The 20,398-nt window shown below is 31.5% G+C and overlaps 2 protein-coding genes across 9 annotated transcripts in view; both read left to right on the top strand.

Moving 5' to 3' along the window:
- Positions 1-20,398, top strand: part of LOC120339668 (ras-related protein Rap-1b-like) — a 352,566-nt gene that overhangs the window by 258,246 nt on the left and 73,922 nt on the right. The window lies entirely within an intron of this gene.
- LOC120338925 (receptor-type tyrosine-protein phosphatase eta-like) overlaps positions 1-20,398 on the top strand; it is a 51,562-nt gene that overhangs the window by 17,391 nt on the left and 13,773 nt on the right. For 5 of the 8 annotated variants that reach the window (XM_078115789.1, XM_039406930.2, XM_078115793.1 and 2 more), the window contains exons 14-34: positions 1,014-1,072; positions 4,691-4,904; positions 5,547-5,644; positions 5,920-6,094; positions 6,352-6,508; positions 7,135-7,289; positions 8,225-8,331; positions 8,516-8,684; positions 8,908-9,041; positions 9,779-9,932; positions 10,251-10,397; positions 11,669-11,829; positions 12,432-12,588; positions 13,603-13,614; positions 15,152-15,266; positions 17,056-17,109; positions 18,043-18,057; positions 18,148-18,229; positions 18,555-18,645; positions 18,977-19,053; positions 19,669-19,798. In XM_078115789.1, coding sequence (XP_077971915.1) covers positions 1,014-1,072; positions 4,691-4,904; positions 5,547-5,644; positions 5,920-6,094; positions 6,352-6,508; positions 7,135-7,289; positions 8,225-8,331; positions 8,516-8,684; positions 8,908-9,041; positions 9,779-9,932; positions 10,251-10,397; positions 11,669-11,829; positions 12,432-12,588; positions 13,603-13,614; positions 15,152-15,266; positions 17,056-17,109; positions 18,043-18,057; positions 18,148-18,229; positions 18,555-18,645; positions 18,977-19,053; positions 19,669-19,798 — 2,463 coding nt within the window. Of the gene's footprint in view, positions 1-1,013; positions 1,073-4,690; positions 4,905-5,546; positions 5,645-5,919; positions 6,095-6,351; positions 6,509-7,134; positions 7,290-8,224; positions 8,332-8,515; positions 8,685-8,907; positions 9,042-9,778; positions 9,933-10,250; positions 10,398-11,668; positions 11,830-12,431; positions 12,589-13,602; positions 13,615-15,151; positions 15,267-16,674; positions 16,714-17,055; positions 17,110-18,042; positions 18,058-18,147; positions 18,230-18,554; positions 18,646-18,976; positions 19,054-19,668; positions 19,799-20,398 lie in introns of all 8 variants that reach the window. The other 3 variants (XM_078115791.1, XM_078115792.1, XM_078115790.1) reach the window with 3 other exon arrangements.

Raw genomic sequence — 20,398 nt, 5'->3', positions numbered from 1 at the left:
GCATCCTAAACAAATCGATTTTTTATTCAATTCAAAATAAAATTAATTTTAAAACAATATTACAGTAAAACCTAATGACTTTTATTATTTTCTAAAAAATAGTGATTCCATGAAATCGTCGTTCATCTTGAATTCACAAATTTTAACTTTTCGAATTCAAACTAAATTTACCCCCACTTCCATGTATTTTTGAACAAAGTTATTCTGATAAATAGTTTTCTTAATTTCTGATTTTAAGAGAACTTTAGGACTATTTAAAAAGGAAATCTACATTTTATAGCATATTAAAAATTTTTTGCTTACTATTAGTTTTATAGGCCTATTATAGATAATTAACAAAATCATGATTTGCTACCAATTTTATTCTCCTGAAATTTGGCATAATACTCAATTGGCAAACTGGGGCCAAATATAACCCGTAAAACAATAATAATAAGATCAGGGGTGTGCAAGGTTTTTGGACCAGGGGCCAAACATTTGCTCACCTAGACTGGCATGCCATGTAAGTGTGACGTTACAATTTACATTTTATGAACAATATTTACAGTGTTACAAAAGCAAAAGTGGAAAGCAATAAGCCTCTTGCCAAACTAAATCCAATCGCAATCTCAACAAATTTCTTTTTAAGCTATTTTCAGCTGTAACATTTAAAATTGGTTTTAGTTTGGTTGTGTCAGCATCAGGCGGGCCAGATTGCATTGCCCAACGGGCCGGAGTTTGCCCATGTCAGATATAGATCTATTGATTCCCAAAATGCATTATATTCAATCTGTCTTCTAGTTATCACCGATATCTTTGAAATTCTTGAGTAATTAATATTTGAATATGCTGTATATTCAAAAATCAATTTTCTGAAAATTCCAAATTACTATAATGTTATATTATCTGTTTAATAAATTTGAATATTATAGCCTACTATTACCATATCCATCCATACTACAAAGCCGTTTATTGTTTTTTGCATAATAGTTTCCGGGTCCGGCTTCATTAATCTCTCCCACTGTATTTTTTAGTTCCTGATCCGCCCACCAATGTACAAGTCATGAGAAATTCTACAGACAACACTACCAGAGTAAGTCATTTCTAATACTCAGTTATTAATCGACTGAATTTTTACTTAAATATCAATTTTAAATGCCCTAATCCGTTCCAAGCCCACACAAAACTCTGACATAATATTTGTATATATTATAATAATGATTAAAACCCATAACAAATACATGTTAGAAAACGAGTACTTTATATTAAATAGAAAACGTACACATGGAAAGAAGAAGAAACAGAAAAATAACGAATAAAAATTATGAACAGTATATTTGTGTACCTTTACTTGCCATCGTCATAATCAAATGAGTGAATCCGATATCACTCAATGATGGAGAATTAAGACCGTAAAACCTGTTTTATTTAATGATTGTTTAGTCTGATTTAAATATTTCATGTCGGCTGTTAAGATAAATTTTTGCTTATGATTTAATACCTCCAATTTTATTGTTATCAACGACATCGGGATAACGATAAAATCCGTGATATATTGAATATCGAAATCCTTTCATGCCAGCTGTAATTTATTGCGGCTGCCTTCGATTGCTATAAAAAATAGAATAATTGTAAAATGTTTCAAATCAAAACTCGGACGACAGCGCTAGGATATGTTCGCCATATTCGGGCTTCTTATAAACACCAAAGAACGATATTCGAAGGTCGCGAAATTCTAACTTTAAATTTGATTCGGATATCCCTGCATTAAATCAACCTAGACCAAACAAATATGACTACATACATTTTTCAGTTTTCGGCCTTTTGTATGTAGAAATTTTTACGTTAGTCGAAGCAATATTTTTACGAAAATAATTTTTGTAAGTTGGATTTTTCGTATCCAGAGCTTTTCGTAGGTAGAGTTTCTACTGTATCCAGCTATTTTGATCCCACAAATCTACCTATTTTTTCTGCTGCATTGCCTTCATTTTTTTTAAATTCTAGAATTAGCTAAAACTAATTAATCTTATATTTTAAATGCGCTCAGAAGAATATTTTCAATTGTTCTGAATTGAACTATGTTCAAAAAATCACACACTCCTATTCAATGTCTATAAATTTGAGAATCCAGGAAATTTAAGATAGCTGTTTTCATTTTTAAAAATGATTCGAAAGCCTTTTATATGAATCATAATTTTTTAAATACTACGGTACTTCCAATATGAAGAATTGAGTATAACAAATTTCAATTCAATTTGAATGTTCGATTCACTTTAGTTCCCAATGTCAACTAGTATGCTAGAGTGACAACACAGTGATTGGAAAAAAAATTTCACCGCTGAATAATTATATATTCTACTATTAAAACTGTTGGCTTTATACTACAATACCACAAGTCCAGTTATTCACTGGAATATGCATTTTGCTGCGTTACTGATAGTGAGTGGGAAAAGCTATTTTGTGACATCATAAAGGAAGTACACTCACAATATTTTTATAATTAAATTTCTACTGATGTTTCCAGAGTGTTTTGATCATAAACTATAAACATAAACAGCAAATTTCCTAGCAAATTAGAAAAAATATAACTGTGTTACTATTGAATAACCATAGCCATAAATTGCTGCTTTGATATTCGTAACAAATATGTGGGAGGGAATTCCATATCTATTCAGATTTGTGTTCTAGAATTCTGATTCTACTTTTCGGCTGTTCATTTTGTAAAATATTACAAATTGATATCAATGCGAAAAGGACAAAATTTTCCGAAAAATCGTTATTATGGAAAGTCAAAATTTTGAAAAAACACCTTCATTTTACTATAAATTTTGTTTGAAAAAATCTCTGGCACACATCTCCTGTACCTTGAAATTATTTGTATTAAACCTTGTAATTGTATTCTTGCTAGATAAGGATCAAGGATCAATGTATTTGTATATCCTATTTCAGGAAATTGTAGTCTGATAGTGCATCCTGTATAAAGCATTTTACAACATGATATCAGTTGACATTTCCATGATTGAAATTTTAAAACACAAAATGTGGTCAATTATGAACCATTGATAAATCATGTTATTAAAGTGCGAAATACGTTTGGTCCATGTGAAACGAATATTGTTCCAAAATTATATCAGACATCAGGGTACTGAACTGACAGAAGCAGTTCAAAAGCTACCTTCTAAGTATTCAATACAGACCTCATCTGATTTTTTTATTTTGGAGCTCCAGCCCCTTCAAATTTGGAAACTTGAAAGTTTTTTTTTTGTGTTTAAGTAACTTTTTGTAGAAGAGTTTTTATCATTTGATCATTTCTGCACTTAAATATATACAAAGGGAACCGTGCTGCCATATTTAACAATGTGAATAGCTTTCCTGATTTGTGAATAATAACTAGGCGAGAGGTTCAATGCCTATTTTTTGCGATTACTCATTTTCCACAAATTGTTTTTCTGTCAACTCTTTCACCACAAAGTTAGAGAAACTGAATTATATTTAGGAAAATTATATTCTTTTTTTGAAAACGCTATTTTTTGAAATTTTGTATACTGAACTTTGGTAAAAATAGCGGAGTAGCCCGAGGTGAAATTTGATCAAAGATTACACACATAATATTACATAAAACTCTCATAACACAGAGCAAGAAATTCAAGCCCTGACATATTCAGAGTTCCAGGTTTCAAGTCTACAAATGACATGTGTAATAACAAGAGGGGATCTCCAATTAGTTTAATTTTAACAAAATTGAATTTGAAACTATAGTTAATTGAAAAAGAGGCTTTTTAAATAATCAATAAATAATAAAATGAAAGCTTCATTGAATATTTTTTTTTAAATTCCAAATTTTATAGTATTCATTATACTGTAATGAATATTTATTGAAATATATCGTAATTTTCTTGCAAATGTATTCAAAATCTAAATATTTTGCAATTTAGTATTATAAAACGCTATGGGCATCTGTACTCGCAACAGCAACAAATGTAAGAGCTAAACCTAAAAATGTCACCACCAAAATCAAAACAAAAACAGATACGTCTTTGATACTCTGCTGGTTCCTGGTCAATAATGACAAAAGGTCAAAAATGTCCATTTCTGGGTTTTAATCCACTTTAGTTTAGGTGCAACACATCCAGAAAAGATATGCCAATATGCCAATGACTCGTATATGTAATTCATGGATATCCTACTGAAACACGTTGCTTTTTAAATATTATTTTGTGATATCAATACTTTCAAAATATTTTCAAAATAAGTTTCTTGAACATGCCTGCTAGTTACATCCTACTAGACTTCATTGATTTTTTTATCTTTATTCGAATACAATTTTTCTTTCTTTAAGAAAATACTGACCTAGTTTTAACACACATTATCCTATTGTAATTGAACAATAAAATATCTTCTCCTTATTGATTTCAAGATTTGATTGTCTAATCAATAAAAAGCTAATAGTAGTAGAGAAAATAAAAACACCTTGATCATTTTGTCATTGCTGTAGTTTAAGTAGGTATAAGTAATTTTAATTGCTAGAACAACGGATACATTTAGCAATTTTTTGTAGTTTTCTGAGAGTAAATGAGGTGTGACATCAAAATTGAATCAAATGTATTATATTGTCATCCATTGCAATATGTATTTTAGTCTTGTTATTAAACTTTCAGTTCTAAATGAAAGCTTGCGATTTTCGATGGGCTAATAAATCTATTTGTTACAGCTCATCATTTCATTTACACCACCTTTGAATGGTGCGGACTCTTATTTGGCTTCTGTGAATGGACTACAAGCAGAAGGGGGTACAAGTCCTGTTGGTACTTCATCATCGATAAGCGTGGACGGTCTAGTTCCTGGTGCAACATACAGTGTGTCCGTAATGTCACAAAACAGAAAGGGAAGCAGTATTCCAACAGATATGCAATATATAACTATGGGTAAGTCAGCGTTTTATGGTATTTATAAATCGCCGCTAGAACTAATTTTAGTAAATATAGCCATTTTTGTGATTCTATTGTGATTTTGTGTTCTCTAAAAATGGACATGAAGGCATTACTTAAATTTTAAACTAAAATAGGTACGGTTTTGAAACCCAGGACAAAAGAAGGCTCTTGGTCGATATTGGAAAAGGATCGAAAAAGTCGTGTTCCTGAAAAATTTGGCTAATTAATTCGGCTTTACTGCTGCGAAATAAACATTAATAAATGACTTTCTAAAGTTTTTAAGGAATTTGAACGGAAAAAGTAAAATCTGGAAAATTAGATCTCTAAGTAATTCTGACGAATTTGAAAAAAATTTGATTTCTAAACATAGGAGCTTATCATGGCAGTAGGTGCTTGCCCAGAGCCTTCTTCTTAGCTTAGCTTAGATCAGATATATGGATATATATTTAAATTCGGGTAGTGCTACAATGGCATTACTGTACCTAATGGCATCATGTAAACTTATCAGCCTAAATTATTCAAATATTCTTAAAACACATTTAATAATTGGAAATATCATATGTTCTTAAAATAGCTATATGCTATTTATAGACCTTACTTACGATACTTTGAGGATGCTTTTTACAATTTTCTTAGCACCTTTTGGAATGGACAATTTCAGAGTTTCGGATAGTTCAGAAACAACAATGAATATAACCTGGACTCTTCCACCTAATTCAAAGAGGGATACAATAGTAAGTTTCCTATTTCAATTGACATTAAAATTTGTATGTAATTTTTAAAAGCATATTTTAGATTAATTTAAAATTTAGTAAAATAAAAATACTGGAATATGGAGAAATATTTATTCTGATAGCAACTTGGTGTTCATAGAATGTTTGGGTATTCATATCCGGTAAAGTTTGATATTTCTTGCCTATGATTTTCTGTAAGTACGACATAGGTAAGGGTATCGCAAATTATTTAGAATTATCTTAGGACTAATATTAACAGATTTATTTTATTTTAGAAACTGGCGTACTCTGTACTTGGTGAGGAAGCTAATGCAACAAATTTGGATCTCAACATCGACTCTGATTCATACAATTTGACTAATTTAACTCCGGGACAAGTTTATACTGCTACCGTTATTGCTGTTAGCAATAACACCAATAGCAAGCCTGCAAGCGTCGTTTCTCGAACTAGTATGTATTTCTTATATATCAAAAACTTTTTAGTTTTGTTGTTTTGTGTTCTAAATTTTTCCTAAAAAGTTCGTTTATTTTAACGTAGTAGAGTAACCCTAGTAGACACCCATGGACGAACAAAAACTGGGCGACTTTCTGAAAACTTCGTAGTCTTGAATTTTAATTCGAACTTCGCGACAATATTGTAAAACTCTGATACGCTGATTTGAATAGTCAACAAGTTTATAACAATATTCATATTTTTGTTTTATCAGTTCCTAGGCCTCCAAGAAACCTTGTATTTGTCGAAACAACTAACAAATCAATTGAAATCAAATGGGATGAACCAGAGGGAAATGTCGTCTATGGAAGATATAAAATACGATATGCAGAAGTTACTGAATTGATCTTCAATATGTTGTACAATGAAACGTAAGTTAAACAGAATTTATATTCACAATACTTAGTTGGGGTTCGGGTGAGCTGTTCCAGGAGTTCGATGAAGGTCCTTAGAAATAATTTTAGCCTTTGGATTTCCAAAGTTGCAATTTTTGCCTTCATAGTTTTTCCCCTTTCCAGTCGCACAAGTTTTTTTCTGCCATGAAGTCACTTGCCTTATACGATATTGTGGCACAAAGGTTATTTATACACAGTGTATCGGTATCTAAGGTTACACCACAATGATCATGGTGGTTCCAAGTTTGTCAAAACAATTCCGAAGATTTTTTACATGAAATACTTCAAACAAGAACGAGACCTGTTGGGAGAATTATGTGTAGTCGTTTTCTTGCAATTTAGGTTGCCCTATACCGAACAAATTCGCACTCTGTATATTGAAGGCGGTAAGGAGTTTGACAAAAGTAACGTCACGGTACAGCAGGTCAAAGTAGAGTACAGGGTACAGAGTCAAAATTTTTTACCAGAGTCGTAGTCACTAAGCGAATATAAAAAGTATAGTTGCAACTCACCTCTAATCCCTGTAAAACTGAAGTCAAAGACACAATTTTTAAGGATAATTCCATTATTATAAAAACCTAATGGTTTCCATTTCATCGCAGGTATGTGGACAAATCAACAAAGAATTTTACGATAAATTCACTGAAAGCTGGAACATTTTATCAAATCAATGTATCTGTTGAATCTAATTTAACTGTAGGAAGTCAGATTGTGCCTGCAACTTACAGTGAAGAAGTATCAATATCTCCTACAACTCGTAAGTTACTCTGTCAGATGGAAGTTTATGTACTTATGTTGAGCATGGAATTGTACTGTTGCATTTTTTTTTATTTGTGTTCAAAGCAAAAATTGAGAATCCTTGCCTTGAAATCAGGGGGTAACTGATGTACTTGGGATCATATATAGGTTTATCGTTGCATGATTTTTGAATAATTATGCATCAATCATAGTGATAACGGGAAGGCATTCCACAAAGGGTAAATATAGGATTTTTGAATTTCCATTTTATGCCATGTTTCTACATTGAATGTTTTTAATATGGAAAATTTAGAATGCTATTTAAACAATAGAGCAAGGTTGAAACATATGGATACGGCCTTCGGCACTGGTAAAATTTTAGCTGAGCACTGGCTCTTTTGGAAAGATTGGGGAAGAATGAAGTTTACTGATAATTTTGCCATGAAAAGTTCCCCCATTTATTAGAGTAATGTGGCAAAATTTTAGGCAAGTTGTCGGGTCCCATTGGACTCTAATTAAAGCGATAGATTTCTGTGACTTTTTCCATTAAGTAATGAAAATTTGAAGTTAATTAGTCTATTAGTTGTCATGGAAAGCAAATTTTTCCTTACCAACAACAACCCAGCAAAAGCGACAATTTAGCAAAAAGATAAGTCCACTTAATGTTCAAAAAGCTAATTTTAAGAATGCCGTAAATTAAAATCGATTGCATTGCAAAATGCAAAGAAATTATACCATTATCGCATTATGTCAAATATTGCTTCGTATAATTTTGCATTCCTGACTTTGATGCTTATATTATGTCTGAGAGTCATTACACAGCATCAAAAAATCAAATAAGTGAAAAAGACGAATATTGAAAACCCCAATTATACAGACATAGGCATTCTATTCTACTCATGATTTAATATTAAAAATTTACAAAAATCCAATTTCCTCCTTTCTATTTGATAGACCCAAATCCTGTCAAAAATTTGACACTTCGACAACTTGCTGAGGATCCAACCAATGGAATACAGGTTGTTTGGGAAGATCCGAACGGTAATAAAGAGAGACTCGAGGTTTGTTTCAATAATTTCATTGAATAGTTTGAGGGTCAAAGATGTCCTAAAAATTTGGTTCATTAAAAATATGACATACTTTTTAATAAAAAAAAACATAATTTTTAATGGAATTATATACTCAATTTTAAGTTGACGGATGTAAAACTATCAGTGAATTTAACACTTTGGAATTGTTTTTCAGATAATATATCATGCAAACGGTGCTGAAAGTAATCAAACAAGTCCTGTGAGTCAAGGGGTTAATTCTCAAACAATTACTGACTTTATTCAGCCGGGAACAATTTACAATGTAACTGTTATCACAATCAGTGGTAGTTTCAGGGCTGAAGTAACAAAGGCAATAAACACAAGTTAGTTCAATACTTCTGAAATATTCTGTTTATAGTTTTGATGAAAAATATTTAAGAAATCTGGGTTTTATATAAAATAAGTGTTCGTTCATTACATGAAGATTGCTTTGCTACGTTAATATCAGGATTCAAACCAAGTTCAGTATTATTTTTTTATGACGCATTCCAATCCAAATTGTCAATGTTCTTTTTTTCACATCAATTTTACTTTTTCTTATTTCAGAGCCTGCTGTTCCAACAGATTTTGAATTCACAGATATCAAACAGACAGGTTTAAGCGTTGCATGGAATAGACCCACTGGTGGGGCAAGAGGATATCAAGTATATTGGAAAAATTATACAGCTTCTGAGTACACGGTGAATACTGCATTTTAATAATTATCATAATCTTCTGATCTGATCAAATTTTTATATTTTTACACTATTTTTATAACAAGTGGAAGGGTTGTTAGTCATGTTGACAAAATTAAGTTTCGAATTTCTTTTTTTAATGGAAGATTTAGGACTTGGAAATGGGGAATTTAGAAATCAGGACCACTATTTTATGTACAATTTTTTATAATTCTTAAATCATGACTTTTGTCACATTTCATTATAATAGGAAATATCTGATTCCATTTATATTGAATTTCACGTTAAAAATTGGGAAGAAGAAAAAATTTTATGTTGCAGTGTAATAGAATTTTTAAGGATTTTCTGATTTATCACAAAAGAATTTACTACATTTTTTGGCTAATAAACCAACTTGATGAATAAGTTGAGGCCAATTTTTAGCCTAAAAAATGATTGATTTTTCATATCACCACCCAATAAATAGAGGCAGAGAAATTGTGTTAACTTTTACTATATTCGAAGATTCATCAAAACTGATGGAAAGAGCATATCATTGTCCTTCTCTCTCGTTGGTAGAAAGTTAATAATAAGTCGACCGCAAATAAACTAAGCCGAGCTGTCCAATGAGCCAATCCCAGAAAATTAGGGTAAAAAAATCAGCTTATCAGCCGAAGTTTTCAGATTATATGCTGATTTTTTTCGAACCCCCTTTTTTTGTTCTTTCTGTTTGTCCTAATTTCTATGTAATATACCATTTCTAGAGCTCAACATTTCTTCATGAAACTTCGCATCACATACTGTTTCTGTATCCACATTATCAATATGATGTTGCAATACAAACAGTCATCACTAATTATCTTGGGAATGATGATATGAGTGAAAGAATTAATATCACTGCAAAGACACTTGCTGCTGGTTTGTACTTGATGAACAACTAACAACAAAATATACTCTAACCCTATTTTTGAGCTGCTTCAACTATATGATAGTGATTTCAAATTACAAGTTTATTAGCTTAATTGTGATTGAACACATTTTTACTTTTGTATGTCAATTGCTTAGAATGACAAAAAATTTTTATGAAATGTGCTCTGTTAGCATATAAATATATAAATACAAAAGAACAATGCTCTAATATATGAACACTGTTGGGGAAACGCAGGTCTAAATAAAATTTGTTTGGTGTAATTGCAATTTTATCTGTTTCTCATAAAAATATTTTGCATTCTTTAGCTCCATTTGTCAACGCTCCTCAAGACGTAACTATGCAATATGAGATTACCATGGACACAGCACAAGTGATCTTGGATGCCAATAGATTTGATGATAGGAATGGACCAATTGATTATGTCTGTGTGATTGTTACTACTAGCAAAAATAGTAAGTTGCACTAGAATTTCAAGAATGGCTAAAATCGAATCATTTACTGTTCCAAACATTTTTATAAAAATATTTTTAGGATGGAAAGTTGAACATTATAATCAGGTTTCTTCCAACAGATATTTTTTTGTGAAATCAATCTTGAATACGACGTAATAAGAAATAATAAAAATACACAAATAAGTGATAAAATAGTTAATTTTGAGGGTTGACTTTTGTATGTCAACTGCCTGTTTTAGACAAGTGAATACCCCCCTACCCATAGGCTTCATTCCTTTTACACAATTTGATATAAAGTAGGCGAACAAAATTAGTTACCTCCATATTGGTACACACACTTTTGAAGCGTCTGGAGCAATTTTTATGAAAATTTATCATCGCAGGTTAAATCTCCGATTCAAATCCCATGCCCATCACCACACCCAGGGTGATGTTGAAGGGTACGCAATGCCGAACTGGAAAGACCGTTACTTCCAAAAATAGTCACTCTTCAGTTTTTGTCGATAATTTCTGCAAATTCATTCAATCTTTTATAAGTATCATTACAATCCACTCAATTAACTCTTGAAAGCTGAAGAAAAAAATGTCTATGTTAACAACTCGACATATTTGTGAATATAGTAGCACTTTGAAGTGCTTTGTTTAGTTAACTTGTCACTAAGGGAAGATTTACATATTATAGAAGAAATACGCCACCAGAATGGATTGGTTTAAATTTAATATTAATATATTTAAATGGTTCTGATGTCTGCGTTGCTATGATATATTCACTCCCACACTAATAAAATCCCACATTTGAATGTTATTACATTCATTATCAAATTCGAGCTATTCTATATTGATAGCAAATTTGTAAAAGTAGTTTTTTTTATGCCAGAAAATTTGATTACTTGAGTTTGTGAAACGTGCAGTCCTGTTCACGTTTTCAGAATAAAGGTTCAACTGAATACGCTCACACTTCTTTGTTAAATTAGCATAACATACAACATATACGATTACGGCATTAGAACAACTTATCTGGTGATGCAATTGCGACACTTTAACATTAGACAGAATAGTACAATCAATTCTTCGGGTTGTTAATTGATTGCACTATTATTGGCGATTATCAACACATTCAAATTAAAATTTTCTTCGAACATTGTGATCTTGAACATAATTATGACAGCTGATGGTCAGACAAAATAATGAATTTAATTTAATTTCCAATTTGAAAGCTGTATTAAATAAAAATTGGTAACAATGATTTGTTACGATCTTCACTTTGTCAGAAAATCCCTACCCTGACACCTCGAAGAATGAAACTTGGAATAAATTCGATGTTGGTGGAACATTTGAATGGATTGCTGAATGGAGAAAATTTACCTCTGCTCCTAAATCGAACAGAAGTAAAAGAAGTTTGGAAAACCCGGTCGGAAATAAAAAAGAAGTTGTAAGTATAATTATGATTACCGATAGTTCATTTTTCTTTTTATAGCTCTATAAATTTCAAATGCTTCTGTGTTCTGCGTCGAAAAAAGTTTCATTGCCTCATTTGGACTAGCGTCACCAACCAATTGGTCGCTTGTTACCTTGCTCTGACATGAGTATCATTTACTTTCGATTGAGTGTGATTCTGATTAAATTCTGTTATGAAATAATATGATTAGTTTCTAATGAAAACCCACAACCTCTTGCTCTAAATCCAGAAACAATTGACTTACTGTTCCAAATGCAGTAATAAAAGTAGTTCTGAATATTGTATATATTCTAAGCAAAGCCACAAAAAACGAAGATACCAATTTGATGAAATTGACAAAATAGCACCACAGCGAAAGTTGTGGGGTTGGCTATCAAAACTTAATATCGAAGAGCACAATTGAATTCTAATTATTACTCAAAATTGCAGTTTTTCAAGATGGCTTTTCGGGGTGATCCCAAAAATACAGAACCCAGGTTATTTGGAAACATATTCTAAGAGAACCTAAGTTTTGTGTCATATTTATTTCATCTTGTAGGTTATAGGTTTTATATTTTTGAAATTATATTTTATAGTTTGTGATCGGTGACGGTAATCGTACTGTTTCACCATGGAACCAAACATTCTACAATGGAAAACTAAGTCCTTCCACTACATATAAGATTTCTTTCGGTGCTGTGTCTTCCAATAAAATTATGATCGCTTTGAATTATTCACAAGAGATAACAACACGTAAGATTTTCTCATACAAGTTTCTCTATTTTGATATTTCCAAAGTACAGGAGTTTGGCATGGCTTAGAACTACTGTCATGCCTGAAATTAATACTGTATTTTATTGTATAACGCTCTATACAAGTAATTAATTTAAAATTGTTGAATAATATTAGATTTTTATGATGATTGGGGCCAGGAATCAGCAATACCAAAAACAATTTTAGCCCGTATATGTTCTAAAATAAAGTTTTGGAATTTAAAATATCGATTATATTCTATAATGGGTCATATTCAACTGACGAAATTCTTGAAGAAACCATTTTGAATTGATAAAAGTTGAATTTGATAATTTAAATTAATTTGCGTAAACAATGATTTGATTTAGATTCGTTTGATTGATTTTTTAAACTTTAAGAAGTTATTAAAGGAAGTCGTTTTTTATCTCTGACCAAGAGATCTCAAATGCTCATCGAAGTATTTGCTCAATAGAACCAATTTCGAATTTATTTTAATATTTTGTGCGCCCCTGTCTAGAATCTATCCTATCTAACACCCCGTCCCCAGTTGCGGATTACTGAATTTTAAATCTCCAACCCACAATTGTTACGCCATTGTTCAGTAGGTATTGAATAAATTTTCTTCATTCTCTCTGAAGTAATTAAGTAATTTATGTTTTCTTTTTTGGGTCACCCTCATACACACATATATTCTACTTCTTACAGGTTAGGAATAGGGGTGGATAGTCAAGCTCTAATAAAGAATGCTATTATATTTTTCAAATGAAATTCTCATTATTCTTTTGTTTCTTTTCAGAATATCGAGGTAATTTCATGTAATAAAGTAAAAAAGCTGCAAATGGCTGTTACTAATTGTGCAGCGAATGCTTTAAAATACTTAACAATGCTAATCAAGCTTTTTCAAATATCAAAGCTACTCACTAATCCTAATTGTGGGCTAATTGATGCTAATCAAGCTTTTTTAAATATCAAAGCTACTCACTAATCCTAATTGTGATTGCTCATTTAATCCAGGTGCAGACAATGGTAATTCAAATTCCTGTTGGTGTTTTCTGTTTTGTCACTTTTAATCAATGCCTGTCATGTTTTGTCATTTTGATGTTTTTTTGTGCTTACTTTACCTCTTTATTTCACTCACTTTCTCTCCCATATGCCAAGTTTGTTTTGTTTATTCCCCTATCTTCTCTATCTCACCCATTCACATCTTATTTGTGAACTTTTTTTTTTATCTCATTATCTCACTCGCTCGCTCTGTGATTTACCAGCATTTCTCTTTTTCTTCAGCTCACTGTTTTCTTTCTCTCTCGCACTTGCTCATTCTCTGATTTGCCTCCAATTTTGTTTATTTCACAGTCTTCTCTCCTCATTCACTCGCCCTCAGATTTGCCTACTTCGCTTATTCGTTTATTTCAATATCCTCTCGCTCGCTCATTTTTTTTAACTCGCTCTCTTACCTATTGTACTCAGTACTCACTCACTCTCGTCTCCATCTACTAATTTTCATTCGGGCTGTGCTTTTTTGATGTTTTCTTGTTCACCAAAAGCCTTTTCGGGATGTAATATTTTGAATAGGCCTACATCATTTTTATCCAAATTTTGATCTATAATTTCTCAATTCCAAGATAATGCTTATGAAAACTTAAAACTTCAGTAGAAAATTTTTACAATTTCACAAACCGCAATGTTCTCAAAATATGTAAGAATAAAAACTTGAAATTTTTTTTATCATGATGACATTTTCAGATTCTCGAAACACTTTTTTTAATTTAAATCTACGTTCACTAAATCATTAAAATTTGTTTTTTATGTTTTATTTTTGTCTGGTGTATTTTTTCGCTGAATATTCTCTGTTATATTCAATGCATGGGTAATTTGTTTCACTTCTTTTACTGAAACTTCTTTGCACTTCAATATTTCTATTTAATTTTAATTAAATTCAATTTAATTAGCCAATTCATAATTACATTGAAACCTTGCTTAATTACTTCATAATTAATCATTATGTAAGTAATGACTTAGTCATAGTCATCAAAGATTGTAAACAATGTGGCAAGATAGAATTTTTATCATAATCCAATAGTGCATCTCTTAAAAAATACAGCCCCCCCCCTCCCAAAAAAAAATCGGAACCCAGGTTATTCGGAACATATTCTAGATATAACTTAACTTTTTGTGCAAAGCGACCTCGAATATTTAAACTTTGGGGTGCAATCATACATAATCAGAAGTTTTATTAAATAAGTTTCCTACATTTTTTCAGAATTAATTAAGAAAATCAAGAATTCTTTGTACCTGATACTAGTTTTAAATAATTTATTAATATAAAATCATAGAGATCTAGATAAAATTGGTCATATATATCCTGTAGCACCTTTTTGTTTTTTTATGGATGTTTCATGATTGGCCACAATAAAATATATTTAGCCATTGTAAATTTGGTTTAATGTTCTTTTTCAAAATAAAATTTTTTTGAAATGAAAAAGCCATTTTGATTTTGGATTATGCAATAGATATATTTTTGACTTGACACTAACTTTTATTTATGAGGAATGTTAATATTCAGGTGTTAACGGGCCGTTGATAGCGGGAGTCGTGATAGCTGTTCTGTTTGTTCTCATTTTGGCTATTGTGCTCTGCGTCTTCATCTTGCGACGAAGAAAACAGAAAATGGCAGACAAGTAAGTTTGTCAATATCTTATTTATATGATTATGTTTTCATCTACCACATGATTATTGATGTAATTCTCTAATTATTTCTTAAAAAAATAGTTAAAAACTACTAAGATAGGCCAGCAAATGCATCAATTCAGATATACCGTATATGCTCGTTTTACCGCCCGATCTTGATTAAGGTCCCGTTTGAATAGCCGCCCGTGTGAACAGAACATAAAAATAAATAAGGGCCAGTGCTTGAATACCCGCTCGATGTAAAAGCTGATTTTTCAGTGGTAGAGAACAATAGAAAATAAGAAGCGCTTTTGTCACAGCGAGTTGAATTTTAATAAGCGCTGGTAGATAACACTCACGCCTTAGGCGTCCAACAGATAGCATTGATTAGGTAACACCTTGGTTCTCAAACTGGCGTCGGGTGCGTCGTTTCTATATTGATAGAGCGTCGCAAAACTTTTCTTCCTTTGCGGATTTGTACCTGCGGTGCGAAGAAAAAGTCAAAATATTCGTTATTCTCATTTAAATCATACTTGAGAACTAGAAATGAAAATATATTAATTATTGTAACGATCGATTTTATCTATATATATATGTTTTTTTATATATTTTTGTGTATAATTTTACTTTAAAAATAACAAGCGCCCATGCTTGAATAAGGGCCGGTTTGAATAAGGGCCTGGTTAGTTAGTTTGGTTGAAAAAATATAGGGCCCGTGCTATAAAACGAGCAAATACGGTATTTAATATTTAAATCTTTTCCAAATTTTTATCTGGTATACAGACTCTTTCATTCCAGTCCCATGTTCACAAGAGCACCATCCTCTGGAAGAGTCTGCTCGAAATGTTCATTTGAACTGGGTATTTTTACAAATAACTTTGCCTATTTTTGTTTTGTATAAGTATTTACTTACTTATTGGCAAAGCGATATACAGTGGTTGTAATTGTACTATGAGAGCTAAAAGCTTGAATAACTAAAAAAATTTGTGATATCGTTTGGCACAATCTAACTCTGTGGCACTCCAGGAGTGTGTGTACCAATAACTAATTTTGTTCGCCTACTTTACATCAAGTTGTATAAAGGGACTGAAACCCATGGGTAGGGGGTATATTTACTTGGCTAACACAGACAGTTTTCGATTCTGTAATAGAACATAAATATTCTCAGTTCAACCGGAAAGCTTAAGGTAAATCGGAATAAATTATGGCCTAACCCTAACCTGGTACATATACTACGAGAGTTCCAACTCTGTTTGCTGTTGTTGGATTTTAATTTTTTCCTAAAGCAAAGCCATGCGTACTCACTCATATCTGAGCAAAGTTACGAATGGCCACTGAAATATCAATGGTTACTGAAAAGGAAGATTGTAATGGTCTTAAGTTTTTTCAAAATTTTGTATAATATATAACTTATAACAGGACGAGCGAACGTGTTGATGCAATCATGATGCCAAAATTGTAAATATTTGATATGATACTAATAATTTGGCTCGTGTCTCTTTTTTTGTTGGTTTATATTATTATTTTCGTTTATTTTTATTTTGCTTTATTTCTTTTTTTTCCATTTTAGTAGTTGAATAAAGCAATATATTCCACTTTTAGAAAGTGTTTTTAATTTGTGGATATTTGTTACCTTATCTATGCCTCGTTAATGCACTATGCAATGAATATAAATGTAATTTTTGTAAAAAAAAAATTAATTTATTTTATTTTTAACCATCACATTCTTAGATTTTTGATTTCAATTTTTTTCATTTCATTTCACACAACATGCATGCTTTGTTTTTGTTTTTAATCCAGTGCACCTGATCCTACTGTTGTTCAAAACGCCTATGCAATGGGTTTATCAGTGAGGTATTGCTTCTAATTTTATCATTATTTTGTTTCCTTAGTCTAACATCAAGTCACAATTGCACGATCGTGGTTTAGTTTGGTTTCCTAATTATTCTATATGAACTAAAGATCTGGTTTAGGGATGAAATTAACAAACCAATTTCAGTTGATTAATAACATCACCCCCCATAGGCCAGTGGTTCCCGACATTTTTCGATAAATTTCTCTTTTTGCTCATTGTACCCGCTCTTTATGCATAAATAACTGGTTTGTGTTTTGTTTCATCTTCGAAGGATTCTTAATTAGTTTTATGCACAACTAGCACTCTGGCATTTGCACAGTTTGTGTAGTTTATTTACGGTAGGTGTGAATGAATACACTTTAACAATAACACTAAATAACTAAACAATATTAGTGAAACTGCTCCAAATACAAAGTAATAATTTCTCCCCCAAAATATCAATTCCTGCCAGTTTTGGAACGTTGTATGAGACTATAGAATTGTCCACCATGTGGTTATCTGAAACAACCATTTTGGTTTCGATTATGTGTGTTGCCTATTAGATTCTAAAATATTTGAAAAAAAAACATGTCATGATCTGTTGTTTTCCAATTACTAAACAGCATTGAGTTCTTAACAACAAATTACAAAGAATGATATTTTGAAAAAATTCATCAATCAATGGGTTCCTTTCCCTTTAAACCATTTTTTGGCATGTCATCGAATAACCGTTCACTTATTTATTAGTATAATGCAATTAAAGTTGATAATATTTGAAAAGTCAACCTATAGTCATAGCCAGATGGAAAAGATTAAAACTTCTACTTGACTCTTTGGTTATTATATTTTATTAGGCCTGTGAACCACCAAATCACTAATGTTGCCTCAACCAAAATATAAAGTTCAAATTATGTATTTTTGATACTGACTGAATATTTTCAATTTTATTACAGGGAAAAGAAGACTCGGTATGATAATTTTGATTTTATATTTTTAGATTAGTTTAGATTATATTTGAATATAATTTAATAAAAAAAAATTATATTTACTCAATTCAGACCTATACAACTTGAGGAATTTTCCGATCATATGGAGAAAATGAGATCAGATTCTGATTATTTATTCTCACAAGAATACGAGGTAATATCAAGATGGAAGGCTTTTGGAATGATTTAATTGGCCTTTGATTGCAAGAATTCTTGTCAGACTTAGAGAATACTTGTTATGTTTTGGGTTTTGTTGAAGTCACTTCATTGAGTATGCAATTATTACCAATGCAACAGTCCATGAGCAAAATGATTGTTTTACTGAGTTTTATGCATTCAAAATTAGTCAGATTCCTATTGAAACAATCAGATATGCACAAAATATATCACATATCACAAATATACACAAATATATTTGTATTGGTGTGCAGTGGTTTACGTTTTCATGATTTGCAACCTGGGATTTTAAATTTCATCAGGAATTCAAAGGAGTGGGAAGAGATCAGTCGAGCAATGCTGCTGTTCTTGCAGAAAACAGAGGAAAGAACAGATACACCAATATTCTTCCATGTAAATAATTAATCTATTTTAAAAAATTAAAAACTTTGATTTGAAAACTTAGATATTAGAATACAACACACAGAGATGATCAGATTTTGTAAATTGCAACTTGTTTGGTTCTATTGGTGCTGGGAGAAAGTTTTGTTTTTTTATTGTACAAGTTAGCAATTGTAAACAAAATGATAAATATTGAGCTCTTTTTTTGTGGTTATCTGGTTAACAGTGATGTATCAGCTATGCTTTTTAATACAACGACTTGTGATTTTCAAGAAATATTGACAAAGATGGATCTGATAATTATTCATCGACTAACTTGTGATCTTATAATTTGTTGTATCAGATGATGCCACTCGTGTCAAGTTGGATGGAGTTGATGATGACCCAGGATCTGATTATATCAATGCTAATTTCATTCCAGTATGTATTTTCTGAAAAAATTCCTGAAGATCTTATCAAACTGAACAATTAGCTGTCTGAAATATTCAAATCTTTGTCTGTATTCTTCTGTGTTGTCAGTCAATTTCTCGTTACACAGATAGCATATGTTAAACTTTGGGTACTCCCGTAGTGTGAGTGCCAGGTTAGGGTTAGGCCATGATTTTATTCAGATTTTCCTTATTTTTGTTCTATTACGAATTCGGGGACTGTCTGAGTTATCCAAGTGAATATACCCCCTGCCCATGGGTTTCAGTCCCTTTACACAACTTGATGTAAAGTAGGCAAACAAAATTAGTTACCTCCATACTGGTACACACACTTCTGGAGTGCCAAACTTTGCATATGCAAAATTCTCAATGTAAGAAATCTGCATCATGTTGACAGCAAGCACTAAATCTGTATCAAAAATATATTCATTGTATTTTTTGTAATTTATATTCAACACAGAAATTTGAACATAACTAAACTGGCTTAAATAAATTGAACTTGAATAAATAACTGGCAGTTTGTAGGAAAAATGCTTTATACTTACTGTCTTTTGAGAAATGATTGTGACTTGAGCCTGCTTTGAACATATTTTCTTAAAATATTCAGGGAAACGTAAGTCAAAGGGAATACATAGCTGCTCAAGGTGCATTACCTGGCACTAAGGATGATTTTTGGAGAATGGTTTGGGAGCATAACACAAGAAACATAATCATGTTGACTCAGACTGTTGAGAAGGGTGAGTTTGGGTTCAGATTTATCTTATAAGAGAGAGAAGTAGATTACCAGACCAGTTATTTTGTTCATTTCCATTCAATTTGCTGCTTAGTGGTAAGTTTTCAAGAAGTCAGATTATGAAATGTTCTGTTTGAACAATAGGTGGATAATTCATTTCTTCAATTTTTCGTACTTGATCGTATATAAATAATTAAAGGAAAATTTATACACGACGACAGATCCTGAAAAAGAAACCTAGGTCAGTCGGAACATACGAATTAGAATGGGGGTCCGTCAAAATTAAGATTAACGAATAGGGGACCGCGGCACAAAAAGTTTGGGAAACTCTGCTCTAAACTTTTTGTGCCGCGGTCCCCTATTCGTGAATCTTAATTTTAACGAACCCCCATTCTAATTCGTATCAATTTCTGTGCCTAATCAACGAATGTGGATAATGTTGCCACGCACATGTATGTCGCTGCAACAAACAACAAAATTTTTAATTCCATTTTCTGACAGCAATGGATATTTGCCCGCAATGCTCAACCAAAAATATGCAATTGCTTATTGATTGAAATCAATCATTAAAGATCGGTCAGACTTTTTTTTATATCATTGAAAA

This window comes from Styela clava, chromosome 9 (assembly GCF_964204865.1).
Source record: "Styela clava chromosome 9, kaStyClav1.hap1.2, whole genome shotgun sequence".
In the NCBI taxonomy this organism is placed as follows: Eukaryota; Metazoa; Chordata; class Ascidiacea; order Stolidobranchia; family Styelidae; genus Styela; species Styela clava.
The sequence above is the reverse complement of the archived record's forward strand: the minus strand, read 5'-3'. Positions and strand labels throughout refer to the sequence as shown.